At 41.6% G+C, this 22,314-nt stretch overlaps 1 protein-coding gene across 25 annotated transcripts in view; it reads right to left on the bottom strand.

Moving 5' to 3' along the window:
- LOC109414816 (calmodulin-binding transcription activator 1) overlaps window positions 1-22,314 on the bottom strand; it is a 634,609-nt gene that overhangs the window by 14,704 nt on the left and 597,591 nt on the right. For 23 of the 25 annotated variants that reach the window (XM_062854066.1, XM_062854068.1, XM_062854075.1 and 20 more), the window contains 7 exons: window positions 16,496-16,761; window positions 15,859-16,221; window positions 7,469-7,536; window positions 7,230-7,399; window positions 6,967-7,169; window positions 6,086-6,530; window positions 5,949-6,023 (listed from right to left, as the gene is read on the bottom strand). In XM_062854066.1, coding sequence (XP_062710050.1) covers window positions 5,949-6,023; window positions 6,086-6,530; window positions 6,967-7,169; window positions 7,230-7,399; window positions 7,469-7,536; window positions 15,859-16,221; window positions 16,496-16,761 — 1,590 coding nt within the window. The remainder of the gene's footprint in view (window positions 1-5,948; window positions 6,024-6,085; window positions 6,531-6,966; window positions 7,170-7,229; window positions 7,400-7,468; window positions 7,537-15,858; window positions 16,222-16,495; window positions 16,762-22,314) is intronic. The other 2 variants (XM_062854078.1, XM_029870782.2) reach the window with 1 other exon arrangement.

The raw sequence follows: 22,314 nt of genomic DNA, 5'->3' as shown, positions 1-22,314 counted from the left end.
AATTCCTCTAGTAATTTCTCCAGAAATCCCTCTGAGAATTTCTCCAGAAATTTCCCTAGGAATAACTCCAGAAATTCCTCTGGAAATTCCTCCAAAAATTCCTCTAGGAATTCCTCCAAAAATTCCTAGAAGAATTCTTCCGGAAATTCCTCTAGGCATTCCTCTGGAAATTTCTCTAGGAATTCCTCCGGGAATTCCTCTAGGAATTCCTCCAGGAATACCTCTAGGAATTCGTCCAGGAATTCTTTTAGGAATTTCTTTCGGAATTCCTCTAGGAATTCCTCCAGGAATTGCTCCAGGAATTCCTCCAGGAATTCCTCCAGGAATTCCTCCAGGATTTCCTCTAGGAATTCCTCAAGGAATTTCTCTAAGGATTCCTCTAGGAATTTCTCTAAGAATTCCTCTAGGAATTTCTCTAAGAATTCCTCTAGGAATTTCTCTAAGAATTCCTCTAGGAATTTCTCTAAGAATTCCTCTAGGAATTTCTCTAAGAATTCCTCTAGGAATTCCTCCAGTAATTCCTCTAGGAATTTCTCTAATAATTCCTCTAGGAATTCCTCCAGTAATTCCTCTAGGAATTCCTCCAGTAATTCCTCTTTGATTTTTTCCAGAAATTCCTTTGGGTATTTCTCCAGAAATTCCTTGAGGAATTCCCGTGAAAATTCCTCTAGGAATTTCTTCAGAAATTCTTCTAGTAATTTCTTCAAAAATTCCTCTAGTTATTCCTCCAGAAGTTCCTTTATGAATTCCTTCAGAAATTCTGCTAGAAATTCTTCCAGAAATTCCTCTAGTAATTTCTCCAGAAATTCCTCTAGTAATTTCTCCAGAAATTCCTCTAGTAATTTCTCCAGAAATTCCTCTAGTAATTTCTCCAGAAATTCCTCTAGTAATTTCTCCAGAAATCCCTCTGAGAATTTCTCCAGAAATTTCCCTAGGAATAACTCCAGAAATTCCTCTGGAAATTCCTCCAAAAATTCCTCTAGGAATTCCTCCAAAAATTCCTAGAAGAATTCTTCCGGAAATTCCTCTGGAAATTTCTCTGGGAATTCCTCCGGGAATTCCTCTAGGAATTCCTCCAGGAATACCTCTAGGAATTCGTCCAGGAATTCTTTTAGGAATTTCTTTCGGAATTCCTCTAGGAATTCCTCCAGGAATTCCTCCAGGAATTCCTCCAGGAATTCCTCCAGGAATTCCTCCAGGAATTCCTCCAGGAATTCCTCCAGGAATTCCTCCAGGAATTCCTCCAGGAATTCCTCCAGGATTTCCTCTAGGAATTCCTCAAGGAATTTCTCTAAGGATTCCTCTAGGAATTTCTCTAAGAATTCTTCTAGGAATTTCTCTAAGAATTCCTCTAGGAATTTCTCTAAGAATTCCTCTAGGAATTTCTCTAAGAATTCCTCTAGGAATTCCTCCAGTAATTCCTCGTCCAGGAATTCTTTTAGGAATTTCTTCAAGAATTTCTTTCGGAATTCCTCTAGGAATTCCTTTCGGATTCCTAGAGGAATTCCTGGAGGAATTTCTAGAGGAATTCCTAGAGAATTCCTAGAGGAATTCCTGGAGAAATTCCTAGAGGAAATCCTGGAGGAATTCCTAGAGGAATTCCTGGAGTAATTCCTGGAGGAATTCCTGGAGGAATTCCTACAGAAATTCCTGGATGAATTCCTAGAGGAATTCCTGAAGGAATTCCCAGAGGAATTCCTGGAGGAATTCCTCGTGGAATTTCCGGAGGAATTCCTAGAGGAATTTCTGGAGGAATTCCTGGAGGAATTCCTGGAGGAATACCTAGAGGAACTCCTGGAGGAATACCTAGAAGAGGATTTCCTGGAGGAATTCCTAGAGGAATTTCTGGAGGAATTCCTAGAGGAATTCCTGGAGGAAATTTGTAGAATAACTCCTAGAGGAATTTCTGGAGGAATTCGTAGAGGAATTTATACAGGAATTTCTGGAGCAATACCCAATGGATTTTCTGGAGTAATTCCAAGAGAAATTTCTGGAGAAATTCCTACAGGTGTTTCTGGAGAAATTCCTACAGAAATTCCTGGAGAAATTCGTAGAGGAATTCCTAGAGGAATTACTGGAGAAATTCCTAGAGGAATTCCTGGGGGAGATCCTAGAGGAATTCCTGAAAGAATTACTAGAGGAATTCTTGGAGGAATTACTAGAGGAATTCCTAGAAGATTTCCTCAAGGAATTGGTCCACAAATTCCTCTAGGGATTCCTGAAGAAATTCTTCTAGGAATTGCTACATAATTTCTCAAAGAATTCCTCCGGAACTTCCGCTAGGAATCCCTCTGGAAATTTCTCTAGGAATTTCTCCGGGAAATCATCTAGGAAATTCTCTAGGAATTCCTCAAGAAATTCCTCTAAGAATTCCTCCAGGAGCTAATCTAGGAATTCCTCCAGGAATTCCTCTAGGAATTCCTCCAGAGCAATTTTCGGAGGAATTCTCTGTGGAATGATGCAGGAATTCTTAGAGGAATTTCTGGAGGAATCCCTATAGGAATTTGTGCAGGAATTCTTTTAGGAATTCTGGAGCAATTCCTAGAGGAATTTGTGGACAAAATGCGAAAGGAATTTCCGGAGGAATTCCTAGCGAAATTTCCGGAGGAATTCCTAGCGAAATTTCCGGAGGGATTCTTAGAGGAAAATCCGGGAGGAATTCCTGGAGGAATTTCCGGAGGAATTTGTAGAGGCATTCCGAGAGGAAATTTTGGAGTCATTCCTAAAGGAATTTATGCATGAATTCCTAAAGGAATTATTGGAGAAATACCTAAAGAAATTTCTGGACAAATTCCTATAGGAATTACTGGAGTTATTCCCGGAGGAATTTCTAGAGATATTACTAGAGGTATTTCTGGAGAAATTACTAGAGAAATGTCCGGAAAAATTCCTTGAGGATTTTCTGGAGAAATTCCTAGAGGAATTTCTGGAGAAGTTCGTAGAGGAATTTCTAAAGAAATTCCTAGAGGAATTTCTGGAGGAATCTCTAGATAAATTTCTGAAGGAAATCCTTGAGGAAATTCTGGAGGAATTTCCGGAGGAATTGCTGGAGGAATTTCATGAGGAATTTTTGGAGGAATTTCTAGATGAATTTCTGAAGCAAATCCTAGTGGAAATTCCGAAGGAATTTCCGAAGGAATTCCTGGAGGAATTCTCGGAGGAATTCTTGGAGGAATTTCCGGAGAAGTTACTGGAGGAATTTCCGGAGGCTTCTCCAGGGCACATTCTAGTGGCCACCGGTTGACCAGGGAGGCCATTTGACCTTTTCACAATTACCAAGGTGATGAATATGAAAATCCATGTAGATAGAGCCGTCGCATGCCTGGCCTGTCCTCGAAAAAGATTTCTCCAGGTCACATTCCGATGACCACGGGATAGCCACAGTGGCCTGGCCCATTGGTCCTTGTTTATGGATGATGGATGCCACAAAAGTTCAGCTTATTATATGTAGTGGATATGAAGAATCAAGAAGATAGACCGTCGCATGCCTAGTTTTGGCGTTCACGAAGGAGGCACCTTCAGGACGCATTTCGATTGGCCAGGGAGGACATTGGACCTTTTTAGGGTAACCAAGATGATGGATTTAAAAAATCATGAAGATAGAGCCGTCGCATGCCTAGTTTTGGCACCATGGTCCAAACGGACTCGGAACAGGTTCCTCCAGGGCTTATTGCAGTGGTCACGGGTTGGTAAGGAAGGCCATTGGACCCTTTCATGGTTACTAAAACGATGGATATGAAAAATCATAAAGATAGAGCCGTCACATGTCTAGTGTTGGTGCAATGGCCAAAACGTCCTCGAAATAGGCTCCTGCAGAGCACTTCCCGGTGGCCACGGATTGACCAGTGGTTGGCCAGGGAAGCCATTTGACGTTTTACGGTGACCAAAATAATGAACATAAAAAAAATCATGGAGATAGATGGCCTAGTTTTGGTGCCCTGGCTGAAATGTCCACGATCCAGGTTCCCGCGGGGGTAAATCCGACGCCCACAACAGGACCAGATGGGGTTGGCCGGTTCCACATGACCACTACCAGACACGCATCACCCAGCTGGACATGTTTGGCGCAGACACCAACATTCAACGACGCGGCCGCTCGTGTAAAGCTTGTGTAAACAAAATTCCTCTCAGTAAACTGTCAAAATCGCGAATCGACCACTCTTCTGCTGTCGACTGTCGAGCTAGTAGGTTTCTGTGATAGCTTTTCTGTTCGACTCGACAGTGATAGCAGGCGACCCGATTTAATCGACTCGAGTTATAAAATAGCCCCCTATAAATGACCGTTTCGCCCAAATAAAGGATTGATGGTCCCTTTTTTCAGGCTATCTATATAGCAATATCATGCTGCTCATAATACCAAAGGTAGCACAGAACCATCTTAAAACGCATATTTTTATTGAAATTATGTATGATACAGTATACTACAGTATTGGTACAAAGTAGTTTTCCAAATAACCCTGGAATTTGAAATGCAGTTTTGTTATAGATAAAAATGTCCAAAGTAGCCCCCATCCGGTTCTATATAAGATGTGTCCGATTGGTGTATGAACAACTTTTTTGTTTATTGATGGATTTAGCTCAAATTTTGCATACCTCCTACATACATACTCACAATTATTGTGTATAAAAATTGCGGAAATTCATTCACTAGTCTGGAAGTTATAATGTCATAAAGTTGAAAAACCATGAAAAAGTGTATAAAGAAGCCCCGCACGACGGTATACTACACACTTAATCCCACACTCGATGTTCGGTACTTTTTTTTAGCGGATTCATTCGTCAAAACTACGAAATTGCTGAGCACTCGGTATTTTTCCTGAACCTCTACTGAATACTGCAACAAACATTGCTGACGACGGCAGTTGTTAAAAAATATATGCTGTGTACGGCAACATTTGTTGCTGATATGTTCAGCACACCTGAGTTCTCTCCTGCAGTGAACAAGTTCGGTAAAAATTGTTACTGATCAATCAGCAATCTTGATTTTTTTACTGAACTGTCGTCATTCGATTACCGAACAAACTGTTATCCTGAGCAGAGCTGTCAAACGCAGTTAGGACAAACGACATATTTTTTATTTCCGCGCTGTGATAGTGATAAATCAAACGAAAGTATTACGGGTGTGAAAATGGACTGCATTTTCGAGCATACTGGCAGCGCACTACCAGTGAGATGTAGGCGTACATAATAAACTGTAAGTACTTCCATTTTCATGTTCTTTTTACTTGTAGAAGACGAAACAAATGCAGTATTGGCCGGCGTCAGATTCCCGAAGATTCAGGAGGCTCGATGGATCAGAACAGAATCCACTGAACTTACAAGCTTTTATTATACATTATATTTTATTGTGCAGTTAATAAAAAAATGATTTCAGCATTATGGAACAACACTATAATCTATGATTGTTGGAGCTCGTTAATAAATCCCAATAAAAAACAACCGAACCTCGTCAAAAAAGTACTGGGCTGTTCAGCTATCGACCCAAAAAGTGCGTATGGTTTTACCGAACGGTTTTCAAAAAAATGCTGAGTTGTCGTCATACTATAGCAAACGCTTCGGTAATTTTTGACAGTTCGTTGAAGTGCCGTGATTACTGAGTGCTCAGTAATCGTTTCAATTACCGAAATGATCACCGAGCGCTCAGCTGTTATAATCTCGTCAAAAATATTGCTGAGTTCGGTAAACAAAACTTAGTGTGTAAGTGTACGAAAAAGGCAAAAAAGCTGCTAGTCAGATAATGAATCCAATCTAGTACTTCATTTGTTATCTCCATCTATTCGGTTCAGAAAAAGTGTGTCAAACATTGAACGCAAGCTATCTTCCGAGCAAGTCGGAAATATTTCATCCTACTCAACTTGCATGGAATTCAAAACTGCTTCCCACGCGCAAACGCTAACTTTTAACTGTTGCACGTTGGCCATGTGGTGACTTCATTAATATGTACTCACTTGTTTTTAGATTGTCTCATGAATTGCTGAATTTTCCTGGCCGCTTGATTCTGAGTTCGTTGCGAATAAGTTCGTCTGTAATAGTAAGAAATTCCATATAATTTCAAATCTTCCACATTCAGAGCAATAGCACTCACTTCAGTGGACCGGACGGGCTCGGTTCCTTGGGCGAACCCTGATTGTTCTGCTGCTGTTGTTGGGGTGACTTCTGTTGTTGTTGCTGCTGTTCGTTCTTGTAACTTTTGTAATAGCTCTGTATGCACTGGGATGAAGATGCTGCTTCTTCGGCACTTTCCGCTGCGCCACCGATGCCACCCAACTGACCGGACAGGTTGCCGGATTGAGATTTCTTGAACCGTTTGTTCTCACAGTACGATCGGTACCCGTTTTGGATGATGACCGCTGCCTGGGTCATTTGCCGGTAGTAGGCGTACTGTTTGTACCGGCGGTAGTAGTTCTGGATGACAACCGCTGCCGAGCGTTCCTTGTCCTGCTCTTCCATGCGACTTTTGCGACCCTTGTACGAGCGGTACGCCTTCTGGATGCACTTGGCCGCTTCGTACAGTTCGCGTTGTTCGCGATCTGTAGAATTAATAATTGTTGAACAGTTTAGCTATTTTATTCAACATATGTGAGTAAAGGCAATTAATGCCATCTATCAACAATTCTGCGACCTTAAGGATAACTTTAAGGCTCTATGAACATTGGGACATTATAACTGAGACTTTATAACAAAAATTCTTGATGTATTTTACCCAAGCAATGCTTTTAAATCCAATTAGTTCCGAAAATGTTGTAATAGTCATGGTAAAAAAAACTCTTTTTATTTCAGTTTAATGATAGTTCGAACGATAGAGTCTAATAAGCTTAGAGACATTTGCTTGAGTAGATAATAGAACAAACAGTTTGAACAGTACCCTTCCCAGGATCAATTTGATAATAATCCCGGAAGAAATAAGACACAACGTGGGGCCTAACAAACCGCTGGATGAAACAGAGGGTTCGAACGTGTTCTCACCTGTCAGTTTAAGGTTGGAGAAATCCTTCTCGAACGGATTCGAGTTGGTTGTCTGTAGGAACTCGGTGAAGTCCTGCGTGGTTGGTGGTGGACTGGGTGAGCCCACGGGTTGATCCTGCGGAATGGAATAGCTGGCCGGTGACTGCAGTGGACCGGAAGAGGCCGGACTGAGACTGGAGCAAGGAGTTCCGACGTCATGGTAACTGTAGGAGAAATTATGTTGTTAACTCTGAGCTTCGTTTTACAATTCTGGAAGTACGAACCGATAATTGTGATCGCTGTACTCGAAGTTGAATTCTTCCAACTGGGACGACGACAGCGGATCAAGTAGAGGCTCCATGAAAGAATCGGTCAAGATTCCCATTCCGGAGGAATCCTCGCTTAACGTTTCCGGCATTGGGCTACCCTGGGACATGATTTCCTCGGATTCGTTCTGAAGCAGCAATATTAAAATAAATACATAACATATTTTATCTATATAAAAACTGCTCTTTAAACATACCTTTATTCGCTCTGGCATTGCAGCTATTATCTGTTCTGCTAGCGTTAGAACCTTAACATCGGACTCCCCTGTAGAAGAAGAACAAAGACCGAATATTTTAACTGTTTGATTATACCATATTTTTTTCCTTACTGTAGGCGAACAGACAAACAGATTGAACTCCAAGCAATTTTTTAGGCACACACGGCATATTTTTGTCTGAAATAGCTAATGGAAAGGCTAATGGTCTAGAACAAAGTTGTAACACTGTCTAAGACCTATTTCAGTTTATTGATCAATGATCTAAATAAGTAAAACCACAGAGAACAGACATCCAAGTCCAGTTCCGAAACTGTGTAAGGAATTTAACGGCCATTTGAAATCGGCAACACTAGTGGCAATAGCGTGGCGCTGCAATCGGTTAATTTCCCATACTAACTTAATTCACCACTTGAAATGTTTCAATTCACCACTGACTGTGGCAATATAGTGTTTGGTGGCGTTAGTGTTGTCATCGTGTATTGGTTTGCAACCTTACTCAAGTAAAGATTCAAATCCTTACACATCTTTCCGAATGTAATTTGTTCTAGCCTGGATGTCTGTTCTCTGTGGTAAAACCGTACTGATAGTCTAATCGAAAAGACCCGGAAGTATTTGATCAAAACCAATAATTTGAAGATCTTTCCTAGCTCTGAGCATCTGGATAAAAAAATGTTCGTGCGGCAATCTGTTTGTCTGTACATTAACAATCACCAAATAATTACACAAGAGGAGCATACATGCATTACTTCAACCACAATAAAATTAGCGAGTTCTCAGTGGGAGAATCCATCGGTAATTGAGTTTATTCACACTCTCAATTACTATTGAGGAGCTAATATAGAAGAACCATCATTTTTTTCACAAATTTTATCTGTTACTGAGAATTTAGTGTTAGGCAGTGGCTGATATTTCGTGCACTTTTTCGTTATAACTCAGTCAATTCCAAACAAAAATAAGTATATGTTCTTCGTTTCTTTGAGATTTCATTATAATATGATACCAATTTAAAACAATGCGCTGAAAGGTGTACCAAAATTAGAGTTTAAATTTTATTCGGAATCAAAAATTCGCAAAGTGCAATCTTCCCTAGAGTGGTGCAATTACTATAAACTTGTGTATGCTATCGTGTCGCCATCTGTTGGAATTTCGTGGAACATTAGAAAGTTACTATTAGTTTCCGATGGAGTTGAAATAATGGGTGATACGGTCAAAATTGGGTCACACAATTTTTTTCATAACTTTAGACTGCGTACACCAAAACAGCTGATTTTTGGACCAGTAATGCTACATTATATGTAGCTTATACCATAAAATTTTCATCAAAATCGATTAAGTATTGGTTAATATATAGATAAAACCATCGAGCCACCTTTTTAAAATTTTGTACAAAGGCGCTCCATAGTAAATTTTCGAAAATTTAAGATCAGCAAAGCACAATTTTGATCACAGAACTGCCAATACTGCTCCGATTTTTATCAAAATTTTACAGTATAATACTATTATGAAAATATGTTTTTAGTCAAATTTTGAGCTATTTTGTATGAATACTTTCAAAGTTGTAGCAGTTTGAATATGAAAAAACTGACTGGGTGCCACTTAAGCAAAACTTTGTAACGGCTGGATCAAATTGAATGAAATTTTTACACAACATTTTGAAATGCATACTTCACATACAGAAACATTTTCATTGAAATCGGTTAAGTATCTCTGGCTCTATAAATAAAACAGTAAAAATGTGTTCTTATTTGTGAAACCTTTTTGCACAAAATTTTAAAATTGCAGATCTCAGGGTTCGAACATATATCCGCAAATACTAGACCGATTTTGATGAAAATTTTATGGTACAAGCTACATATTATGTACCATTACTGATCCAAAAATCAGCTGTTTTGGTATACGCAGTCTAAAGTTATGAAAAAAATTGTGTGACCAAAATTTGACTTGACTTGACAAAATTTGACAAAATTTGACCACCTAAAAAAATATAACTTTGTGACGGCTGGACCAAATTGATTGAAATTTTTACACAACATTTTGATATGTATACTTTACATACATAACAATTTTCATTGAAATTGGTTCAGTATTTCTGGCTCTATAAATAAAAGTGTGAAAATATGTTCTTATTTTTTAATCCTCTTTGTACAAAATTGTCAAATTGCAGTTTTCAGGATTCACAATATCTCCGCAAATACTAAACCGATTTTGATGAAAATTTCATGGCATAAGCTACATACAATGCACCATTACTGGTCCAAAAATCAGCTGTTTTGATATACGCAGTCTCAAGTTATGAAACAAATTGTATGACCAAATTTTGACCGTATCACCCTTTATAATTGAAGCGCCTCTCGCGGTGAAATATGTCGGAAACCGATGCAGATAGTTCATTGCATTGAAATTTTCTACACGGCTAGATACTATACCCACAGATAAACAGACGTAACACTTGCAAAATTTCCATCGACCACGCTTTTAACGATCATTTTAAATTTTCATAGTTGTAGCTTTCACAACCAGAGGCGCGCGCATCGCTTTTCTATGCGTTTGACATTTTACACTAGCGCCTTCTGTTGACGATATTGCACAACACAGTGATTCGTGCAACTTTTCCACCAGGTGATGGTAGTGTCAACTGGGCGATGGATTTCCATGAAAATCGTTCAAGGTGTTACGTCTGTTTCTATTTATCTCACCGCGTTAAAACATGTGTCAATTGGTTCAAAATTGACTGACTTATAACAGAAAAGTGCCCAAAATAAAAGCCCTGCCCAGATGGTTTCACTTCCCTAGAATCCTTTATACTTAGTCTGGGAATGCATTCAATTAGATACAACAAACACCAACTTTTAACTACAGCCTAGCTTAAGCAGAATAAAAAAGCCACAGCATGCAAGCATTGTACTTACCTGGTTTTATAAATTTATAAAAGGTTTTAGAAAGTAACTTATTCACCACTGACAGCATCAACAGCGGTACAGTGTTTTGTAGTTGTGGTTCTAATGTGCGAATAGAACACATACTAACACAACACCTGTACAATAATAATCTAAAATATGTTTCATTCCATCATGACTCACGTCATGCCCTGAGAGTCAATTTGCGCCCCCCCCCCCAATTTACGTATTGATTTCCAAATAACGTTCCACCCATTTACGCACTTAGTTCCCAAGTAGGGATCTCCTAATTAACGCTCCTTGGACGAAATTGGAGTTCCTAGATTCGGAAACAACTAACATGTGATACATATGCATAATGAAAATTTGAAATAGTTTCTTAAATTATCCATGTCAAGGAGAAATCCCACCAGCAGTGTTATAAAATTTAATAGTTCCCAATCTTGAGTGACGGATCACGTGAACTCCTCTAGATCCGAAAGTTCTAGGAGAGGGTGAAATATATTTTTTATTTGATTCTGCGTCCAATGGAGCATGTACATTATATGTATTAAGGTGATATGGGATGCCGTGTTTATTTTGCTATCCCCCGTCTCTTTCATCATCATTACCCTTGAAATTTGACGATGCAAATCTCTAGTTCCTTGGACTGATCTAACTTTAAACTTAGCCGATTGTTCATAACATGTAAGCATACAAACGACCAAATTTTCAGCCCATTCCATTTAGTAGAACTCGAGATTTGCAGCATCAAAGTTAGAGAGCAATGATTGATAATTCTGATGATGCCCCGTAAAGCCATAAAATAAAGTGGTGTTGCACTGCTCAGTGGCTCCCAAGCAGAAGCCACGGGCAATGCTAATTTTTCAAGTACCGAAAGTGCAACTAGAAAATGAAACAGGTTTACAGATTTACGGTGGCGTTGCAAAGTTCAGTGGTTCCCAAGCTGGTGTCACAAGTCATGCTGATTTCACAAGAACTGAAAGTTTTTAGGATTCTGGATCTCAAGTTGTAGTTATTACAACATACTGGTGTTGTAAGCCCACGGGGTACCCTATCTGGGGTCACGGGCCATACTAATTTCTTCAAAGCCAAAAGTCCTAGAATTCCGAAAGAATCAATTCTTAAGTTAAAGGTGTGTTACAAAGCTTTGTGGTTTCCAAGCTGAGGTGACGGTTTGTTTGGCTTGTAGTAATATAGTACACTGAAGTTCCTTACACCCGAACCTCCATTTAGGTAACGAGTCGGGACTGTCTAAATAGAATTTTTATTTAAATGGATTCATTACCTAAATGGATTCAGTTCGATACCTAAAAACGTTTCAAGGTTGCAAAGAAGTTGAATTTCACGGAGGTTTTATAGGTGTATAAGAGGTGTCAAGGCGCATCAGGGCGTTTTAAAGCGTTTCAGGGCGTCCCAGGAGGTTTCATTAGGGTTTAGGGGACTTCTGAGGCTCGCAGGTGAATTTCTCGTATGTTTCATAGGGGTTTCAGAGGCGTTTCAAAGCGTTTCAAGGCGTTTCAGGTGGTTTCACAGGGGTTTTAATGGGCTTCAGAGGCTCTCAGCTGCATTTCAGGGAAGATTCATGGAGGTTTCAGAGGCGTTTCAAAGCGTTTCAAGGCGTTCCAATGCGTTTCAGCGCATTTCAGGAGGTTTCCGGTGAGTTTGAGGCGGCTTAAGAGGCTCGCAGGTGAATTTCGCGAAGGATTAATGAGGGTTTCAGAGGCGTTTCAGAGTTTTTCAAGGCATTGCAATGCGTTTCAGAGTATTTCAGGAAGTTTCACATGGATTTTAGGCGACTTCAGAGACTCTGACCATAAACCGTGAAGTATAATCCTCATTCTTCATGCTTTTAGATACAACTAGTGGTCCTCGTAGATTCGATGACCTATTCGCAAGCAGGGATGCCAGATGATTTTTAAAAATCTGTATCACTCTTTTCAAAAATCTGTATCCCATACAAAATTTGGGAGAAAAATCTGTAACCGATACAAAACAAATGGCCGCTCTGTACCAAAAATCTGTATTTCATATGAAAGGAATTCTGTACAAGTGCTCAAAAATCTGTATATATGGCATCCCTGTTCTCAAGGGTGTTCTTGGGGACCCTTAAAGATTCTTCGTACTCAAAACATGATAGACCATAGTTACCTGAGGTTGTGTGAGTGTGAACTTTAGTCGTAAATCTTTTAGAGACAACTAAAAACGTTAATAGATCTGATTACCTATACTCAAGGAAGCTCTTAGAGTTCCTAAAACTGGCAATGAATTCACCACTTGATAGCGCATAGATACATGAGGCTGTGTAGGCATAAATTTCATTCATAATGCTCCAATAGATCACTGATTACACTTGTAGATGGCCTTAACTCCAAGGAGTGCTTGGATATACTATACAATCATAGAACCTACCACTAGATAGAACATAGATGCCTGGGCTGTGAGAGTATAAACATTATTCTTGATGCTCTTAGATACAACCAGTAGCCCTCGTAGATTCAATGACCTATACTCAAAAGAGTTCTTGGAGAATCTTAAAGAAGCATCGGTAGATCCGATGACCTATAAGTAAGGAAGTTCTTGGAGATCCTGAATCTGATAACGAACTCACCACTTGACAGCACATAGTTGCATGAGGCTATGCAAGCATTAATTTCATTTATAATGCTCCAATAGATCACTGATTACTCTTGTAGATCAAATTGGCCTAAACTCCAAAGATATCTCGGATACTCTTAAACTTTTAGCCCTTAAACACTCCGTAAACGTGACTTAAGGGACCTTAATTCTGCATTTTTCCCGTAAACCAACTTTATCTGTAATTTTGAGTACTCCCACTACTCTGAAATCAACATCTATTTACGTTACATAAATGGAGGTACCTCAATGGATTTTACCTGAATAGATCCTTCTTAAACGGAGGTTTCAGTGTATGAGGGTATCCGCGTAAAAAAACGCGTAAAAACTGCGTTATTTCAAAAAACGTGGTAAAAAAGTCAAGTCACGGTAGATGTGGACCTGACTACTTTACGCGGGTTTTTCAAAAATCGCGTTTTTTACGAAACAACTTTAGTATATAACTCTGTTCATAAACCACGTGGACCAAATGTTGACCATCCAGATGCCCCTTGTGCCCCTAAAATGCCCATGAGGCATTTTGAGACCTCCCTCAAATCTCCTGAGAACTCCTGAAGCGCCCCTGAGATCCACTGAAACTTTCTGAAATGCCTCTGAGACCCCCTGGAGCCTCCTGAGAACCTCTGCAACGCCCCTGAGCCCTCCTGGGATTCCCTTTGGGACCTCCTGGGACTCCCCATGGACCGCTCTTATAATCCCTCTAGAATCCCATTAGAACCCCAGATACTCCCGAGAAACCCATGAATCACCCCCAAGACCCCTGGATCCCCCGTTGTAATCCCCTGAGAACATCTAAAACGCCCCTGCGACCTCATGAAATGACACTGAGACCCCCTGAGACACTCTTGAGACCCCCTGAAACTTCGCTTGGAACCTCCTGAGAACCCCAGAAATGTCACGGAGACCTCCTGAAACCACTCAGAGGCTTCTTGGAACCCCCTGAAACTACCTAATACCTCCTGAGATTCCCAAAAAATAATTTCACGGCAGGTGACTATAAGTTGGAAATATATTTATATAACAGATACTGATCCTTGAGAGTCTAAGTTAATCAAGACAGCCATTCCAATAATCTGGGCCTGTCCATAAACTACGTAGATTCTAAGAGGGGGAGGGGGGATCTGGCCAAAGTCAAGATTTAAAAAAAAATATATCTCTAAAAAAACTTGTTAACTTTAGTATGCAAAAATAGTCAAAATATTTGCTTTTTTTATAATTATCACAATGTTTAATAACAACGAAAAAACTTTATTATATTTTTTTTAACAAAATTTTATCTATTTTTACATAACATATCAATAAATTAAAAATGTTCTTCAAGTTACTTTTGAGCTGCATTTTTTTTTATTTCAAGATTGTTTTCATATACGTATGGAATGACCATACGTCCCCATCGCTTTAAAAATGCCCATTTTTTGTTTTTTTTTTATACATAAATATACAGCCATGGACTACTGGGTAAACTTTAGTTAGTGAAAAATATCAGCGAATTTGCCTGCTGCAGAGTGGCAATCCTCCAAGAATTTTTTCAGGCATTCCTTTAGAAGTTCCTCCTGAATTTCTCCAGCAATTCGTTCTGATTTTCCTACGAAAGTTTCTTCTCAGATTCTTTCTAGAGATCTTTCTAAGATTCATTCAGGAGCTCCTTCTGCAATTCTTCCAGGAGTGCCTTCAGATTGATCCAAGAATTATTTCTAATATTTCTCCAGAGGTTCCTTCGGAGGACGTCCAGGAGTTCCTGCTGAAATAACCCCAGCAGATTCTTCTGAAGCTCCTCCAAGAATTAGTTCTGGGAATCCACTAGAAGTTTTTTCTTCGATTCGCCAAAAAGTTCCTTAGGAATTCCTTTTCTGAGAATTCCTGGTAATTCTTCAAAATTTTCTTCTGTGAGATTTCAAGGAGTTCTTTCTGAGATTGCTCCAGAAGCTCCTTCGAGGATTCCCTGAGGAGTTCCTTTACCGATACTTCCTAAAGCTCCTTCTGGAATTCCTCCAAGATTTTTCAAGATTGAACAGAAGTTGCTCCTGGGAGTAATTCAAGAGTTCCTTCGAAGATTCCTCTTTCTGGGAGTAAGAGGAATATTATAAAGAACTCTTGGATAAATCCCCTGGGCTGCAAATACCTCGGAATTTGAAACACGGACAATTAAAAAAGGTTCACAAATCGGTCAACTGGTTTAGAAGATATTGCCTTTAAAGTTTCGCGCTTTAAATTGGCTGCAACTTTAGTTCTAGTGCTCCAATCTTCATGGGAATTGGAATGTGTATTGTCTAATTAGTATACTGTAGTATACGCAATAAAAAAAGTTCGATTTTTTTATCCCCACAAGGTATGTAAACCCTTAATAAGGGAACCAATACCCTATCGTTTTGCATGGTTCAAAGGGCTTCATGTAGCAAACCATCTCGTTAGGTTTTTTCAAATTATTTTGAAATCAATAGGTGCAACGGTTCTGCCTTCCGTTGCATGTTGTGTATGTAGATCGGTACAATACGTAGCATCGTCCTTAATAAAATATTAAATGGTAATTGTTTTTTTAGGGTTATACCCTCGAAGAAAGAATCTCACGGTGAAAACTATTTACATTAGGACATCGATATGTACATAGGACTACAACGAAATGTAAAGAACGTAAATAAAGCGTCGTAAAATAAGGAAAAACTGAAGTCCTAGACACCAAAACCTAAACACATGGACAACTAACAGATCTTAGGATCAAGGACTTTGGAATGACGAAAGTACATTTAGGAGGATACAACAATCAGAAACTAAACAAAACAAACATAACCCAACACAAAATGTACGAAAAAATACAAATCTCTTCATAAAACTAACCTACTGTTGCCCCGCCAGTTCCCCCACCACCGCAGGTAACCATCAATTCTCCTCCGGCATCCTGAAGGTGCAACTGCTGCGATTGTTGCTGTTGTTGCTGCTGAAGTTGTTGATACGAGTGCGGCCCTCCGTGATGCAACAGATGATGCATTCCATGGCCCTGACCGCTTCCAAAAGATCCCGCGGATCCTCCAATCAGAGCTTCGGCCATAGCCACCGCAGCCGATGTCGACGATGACGAGGACGAGGAACCCCTCGAGGTCATTACCGCTGCTGCTGCATTCGATGATGAGTGTCGTTCATCCTCCTGCAGCGAATCGGTGTCCTCGCACATGGGACTGCCGGCGGCCGCCGAGACTTCACCTTTGGTTTGGTATTTAAAAGTTTGGTGTTTTTTGAGGGGGTTTGAGTAGATTATGTGAGAGCAGTGAGTAAAATATTGTAAGTTTTGGAAAAATAAAACGCGAGAAGCATTCTACGAAAATGTTCAAGTGTTGAAAAAGAGTTGAGTAACTGTATTCTGTTTGGGCTACTTGTTTGTAAAGTGGTGCTCAAATGCGCAATATTTTGGTTAAGCGTTTTGAAAATCTGATAAATGGAAATAGATTATCTGGTTTGAGGGAGTGGAAGTACTTACACAAGGCAAAGTCCATTTTGCGCAGCGGCGACAGTAGCGAACTGTTGCTCAAGTTGCTGGAAGCTTGCGAGGGTGACTCCGTTGTTCGGTCGTTTAACGAGAGCGAGAAGTTGTCCGAGTCGGAATTGTTGGAAGCTCCACCGTTACCGGCGTTGGATGATTTGGTGTTGCTGCTGGTGCCATTGTTGTTGGACGATCCCCCGAAGGACGATGAGAAGCCACCCGATGAGCCGGAAGCCAGCGGAAGCGACATGCTACGATCGGTTCTGTAAGTAGATGTATAGGATCAGGTGGGATATAGGGAGTATTTAAAACTCAAAATTTCCGAGGCAAATGGGGATTACGGTAATTCTTCAGTAAGCTTGGACCAGGACCAGGGATTCCTTCAGGAATTCCTCCAGGGATTCCTTCAGAAATTCCTCCAAGGATTCCTTCAGGAATTCCTTCAGGAATTCCTCCAGGGATTCCTCCAGGAATTCCACCAAGGATTCCTCCAGGAATACCACCAGGGATTCCTCCAGGAATTCCACCAGGGATTCCTTCAGGAATTTTTCCAGGAATTTCTCCAGGGATTCCTTCAGGAATTTCTCCAGGGATTCCTTCAGGAATTCCCCCATGGATTCCTTCAGGAATTTCTCCAGAGATTCCTTCAGGAATTCCTCCAGGGATTCCTTCAGGAATTCCTCCAGGGATTCCTTAAAAAAATCCTCCAGGGATTCCTCCAGGGATTCCTCCAGGAATTCCACCAGGGATTCCTTCAGGAATTTCTCCAGGAATTTCTCCAGGGATTCCTTCAGGAATTTCTCCAGGGATTCCTTCAGGAATTCCCCCATGGATTCCTTCAGGAATTTCTCCAGGGGTTCCTTCAGGAATTCCTCCAGGGATTCCTTCAGGAATTCCTCCAGGGATTCCTTAAAAAATTCCTCCAGGGATTCCTCCAGGGATTCCTCCAGGAATTCCTCCAGGGATTCCTCCAGGAATTCCTCCAGGGATTCCTTCAGGAATTCCTCCAGGGATTCCTTCAGGAATTCCTCCAGGGATTCCTTCAGGAATTCCTCCAGGGATTCCTTCAGGAATTCCTCCAGGGATTCCTTCAGGAATTCCTCCAGGGATTCCTTCAGGAATTCCTCCAGGGATTCCTCCAGGAATTCCTCCAGGGATTCCTCCAGGAATTCCTCCAGGGATTCCTCCAGGAATTCCTCCAGGGATTCCTCCAGGAATTCCTCCAGGGATTCCTCCAGGAATTCCTCCAGGGATTCCTCCAGGAATTCCTCCAGGGATTCCTCCAGGAATTACTCCTAGGATTCCTCCAGGAATTCCTCCAGGGATTCCTCCAGGGATTCCTCCAGGAATTCCTCCAGGGGATTGTACGACATTTCCCCGAAAACCAGTTCCCCGAATGAAGTTTCCCCGAAAGTTATTTCCCCGAAAAACGATTCCCCGAACGAACCGTTTCCCCGAATGTATCGTTTCCCCGAATGTACCATTTCCCCGAAATATTTATAATACTATTTTTAGTACTGGTTTCTAATAATTTTCTTGATTACTTCTATTGTCTGAACTAGTCATTGAAACGAAGTAGCGGAAAGTTAGCCTGAGCACAAAGTGTGCCGATGTGTGGTCTTTAGAAAGATTTCAAGATCATGGAAATTTTCACATCTCATTGATATTGTGCATTCCCTCTTACCATGAATTCTTCGAGATATAATGTTCTTTATGATGCTTCAATGAGGTTTGCTTTTTTTTTAAATATGGGTCGTTCTTTTCTGTTGTACTGATTGAAAATGACATGGCACTCAATTAAGAACACGCTCATCATAATTTTCCCTTCTTTCATTCATAGGCTGTTCTTTCTATTTATTTTAGAATTTCCAATCGATGAAAACGCCCTTTAAACGCATAATACCTATAAAACGAGTCATCGTGATTGTGGTAGTAATCTGCTAAAGTTCATTATCATTGTAAAACACATGATCCAGATGACTTCAACTTTAAGTCTTAAAGTATTCTTGCTAGCGAAGGAAGTCTATGAGCACAATTTTAATGTGTATTAACAGGCTTTAAAACAAAAGTCAATGTAATTCAATTTGTTTGACAAACAGATTTGAAGCTAAGCACTCTTCAGTTTTTTTGTAAATCAATGGATTAATCATGACCGAAGTAGCATTTGGAACATTCCTATAGAACATACTAGTAGTAAGACCGCCGGCAATATTTTGAAAGAACAGTATATGATGAAAGAAGGGAGAATCTTTGATGAAGATTTCTACTAGACCGCCTATAGATACCTACTAGAACAGTCGGCCACAAAAAAAAAATAAACATGTATAAATATAGCAGCAGTCAAATTACTGATGATTGATTGAGCAGTTCATCTTGAAAGAACAGCCTATGTTTGAAAGAAGGAAAATTTTATTAAATGAAAGGTTATCAATCTAGCCAAAAAGACGCTGCTGGATCTTTAGGCAGAAGTATGTCATGCCGAAGTACGTTTCGCTGCAATCATTAGGCCGGAAGTATCATTACGCCGTACGAGCATCATTACGATTGAGTTGAAAGCCAAGAAAAAACCTAGTTTGATCATATATGTATAACCTAATACTCAAAAGAATAGCCGATTTCTCAAAGAAGGGTAATCTGTCATGGGACAGTCAGTGGTTAGATAAATTACTACCGTCAATAAGCTATGCAATATTACAACTAAAAACAACTGCGTGTTATAAAAAGAGGCGAAATTTTCTGATGGAATGTTGGCAGAGTGATCACTTCCCAAGTAGCATTGTTTAGTCAAATACACTAGAAGAAGTTCTTAGAACCATAATAAAACCAAAATAATAGATAGAAAGATTTATGGCGGTTTTCAAAACCTCTACAAGACTAATTGCCTATCAACATATTACTTGGGTTGATTATCAGTTCTTCAGTAACAGTTTAACATCAACATCAAGAAATCATCTATGTGAGAAAAGGGAAAAGAATAAAAGAATATTGTAAAATCATGGAAGTATATCCCAGTATCCATAGAATTCCCTAGATTCGAGGAATGTAAAACACTCGAGGGACTCATACATCTTCTAGACCTTCGAAAACAAATATAAACATCGTTTATGAAGAAAATTAAGAAGACGGCCTACTGACCCATTCTACCCTATGAACTTCAGCTTCGCAACGTACTTCGGTCTGACGAACTTCGTCCTAAAGACCGGCGTACTTCGTCCTAAAGACCGGATGCCCTTAGTTGTGCATTGGGTCAATGTTAAATAGCATATGCAATAATCTTTCCGGGGAAACGGTACATTCGGGGAAACGGTACATTCGGGGAAACAGTACATTCGGGGAAACATTTTTCGGGGAAATGGTACATTCGGGGGAAAAACTTTCGGGGAAACTTCATTCGGGGAACTGGTTTTCGGGGAAATGTCGTACAATCCCTCCAGGGATTCCTCCAGGAATTCCTCCAGGGATTCCTCCAGGAATTCCTCCAGGGATTCCTCCAGGAATTCCTCCAGGGATTCCTCCAGGAATTCCTCCAGGGATTCCTCCAGGAATTCCTCCAGGGATTCCTCCAGGAATTCCTCCAGGGATTCCTCCAGGGATTCCTCCAGGAATTACTCCTAGGATTCCTCCAGGAATTCCTCCAGGGATTCCTCCAGGGATTCCTCCAGGAATTCCTCCAGGGATTCCTCCAGGAATTCCTCCAGGGATTCCTCCAGGAATTCCTCCAGGGATTCCTCCAGGAATTCCTCCAGGGATTCCTCCAGGAATTCCTCCAGGGATTCCTCCAGGAATTCCTCCAGGGATTCCTCCAGGAATTCCTCCAGGGATTCCTCCAGGAATTCCTCCAGGGATTCCTCCAGGAATTCCTCCAGGGATTCCTCCAGGAATTCCTCCAGGGATTCCTCCAGGAATTCCTCCAGGGATTCCTCCAGGAATTCCTCCAGGGATTCCTCCAGGAATTCCACCAGGGATTCCTCCAGGAATTCCACCAGGGATTCCTCCAGGGATTCCTCCAGGAATTCGTCCAAAGATTCCTCCAGGAATTCCTCCAGGGATTCCTCCAGGAATTCCTCCAGGAATTCCTCCAGGGATTCCTCCAGGAATTCCTCCAGGGATTCCTCCAGGAATTCCTCCAGGGATTCCTCCAGGAATTCCTCCAGGGATTCCTCCAGGAATTCCTCCAGGGATTCCTCCAGGAATTCCTCCAGGGATTCCTCCAGGAATTCCTCCAGGGATTCCTCCAGGAATTCCTCCAGGGATTCCTCCAGGAATTCCTCCAGGGATTCCTCCAGGAATTCCTCCAGGGATTCCTCCAGGAATTCCTCCAGGGATTCCTCCAGGAATTCCTCCAGGGATTCCTCCAGGAATTCCTCCAGGGATTCCTCCAGGAATTCCTCCAGGGATTCCTCCAGGAATTCCTCCAGGGATTCCTCCAGGAATTCCTCCAGGGATTCCTCCAGGAATTCCTCCAGGGATTCCTCCAGGAATTCCTCCAGGGATTCCTCCAGGAATTCCTCCAGGGATTCCTCCAGGAATTCCTCCAGGGATTCCTCCAGGAATTCCTCCAGGGATTCCTCCAGGAATTCCTCCAGGGATTCCTCCAGGAATTCCTCCAGGGATTCCTCCAGGAATTCCTCCAGGGATTCCTCCAGGAATTCCTCCAGGGATTCCTCCAGGAATTCCTCCAGGGATTCCTCAAGGAATTCCTCCAGGGATTCCTCCAGGAATTCCTCCAGGGATTCCTCCAGGAATTCCTCCAGGAATTCCTCCAGGGATTCCTTCAGGAATTCCTCCAGGGATTCCTCCAGGAATTCCTCCAGGGATTCCTCCAGGAATTCCTCCAGGGATTCCTCCAGGAATTCCTCCAGGAATTCCTCCAGGAATTCCTCCAAGGATTCCTCCAGGAATTCCTCCAGGGATTTCTCCAGGAATTCCTCCAGGGATTCCTCCAGGAATTCCTCCAGGGATTCCTCCAGGAATTCCTCCAGGGATTCCTCCAGGAATTCCTCCAGGGATTCCTCCAGGAATTCCTCCAGGGATTCCTCCAGGAATTCCTCCAGGGATTCCTCCAGGAATTCCTCCAGGGATTCCTCCAGGAATTCCTCCAGGGATTCCTCCAGAAATTCCTCCAGGGATTCCTCCAGGGATTCCTCCAGGGATTCCTCCAGGGATTCCTCCAGGGATTCCTCCAGGGATTCCTCCAGGGATTCCTCCAGGGATTCCTCCAGGGATTCCTCCAGGGATTCCTCCAGGGATTCCTCCAGGGATTCCTCCAGGGATTCCTCCAGGAATTCCTCCAGGAATTCCTCCAGGGATTCCTCCAGGAATTCCTCCAGGAATTCCTCCAGGGATTCCTCCAGGAATTCCTCCAGGGATTCCTCCAGGAATTCCTCCAGGGATTCCTCCAGGGATTCCTCCAGGGATTCCTCCAGGAATTCCTCCAGGGATTCCTTCAGGAATTCCTCCAGGGATTCCTTCAGGAATTCCTCCAGGGATTCCTTCAGAAATTCCTCCAGGGATTCCTTCAGGAATTCCTCCAGGAATTCCTCCAGGGATTCCTCCAGGAATTCCTCCAGGGATTCCTCCAGGAATTCCTCCAGGGATTCCTCCAGGAATTCCTCCAGGGATTCCTCCAGGAATTCCTCCAGGGATTCCTCAAGGAATTCCTCCAGGGATTCCTCCAGGAATTCCTCCAGGGATTCCTCCAGGAATTCCTCCAGGGATTCCTCCAGGGATTCCTCCAGGAATTCCTCCAGGGATTCCTCCAGGAATTCCTCCAGGGATTCCTCCAGGAATTCCTCCAGGGATTCCTCCAGGAATTC

The sequence above is a fragment of the Aedes albopictus genome, chromosome 2 (genome assembly GCF_035046485.1).
Source record: "Aedes albopictus strain Foshan chromosome 2, AalbF5, whole genome shotgun sequence".
Lineage (NCBI taxonomy): Eukaryota > Metazoa > Arthropoda > Insecta > Diptera > Culicidae > Aedes > Aedes albopictus.
Note: the sequence above shows the minus strand (reverse complement) of the source record. Positions and strands in the feature narration are given on the sequence as shown.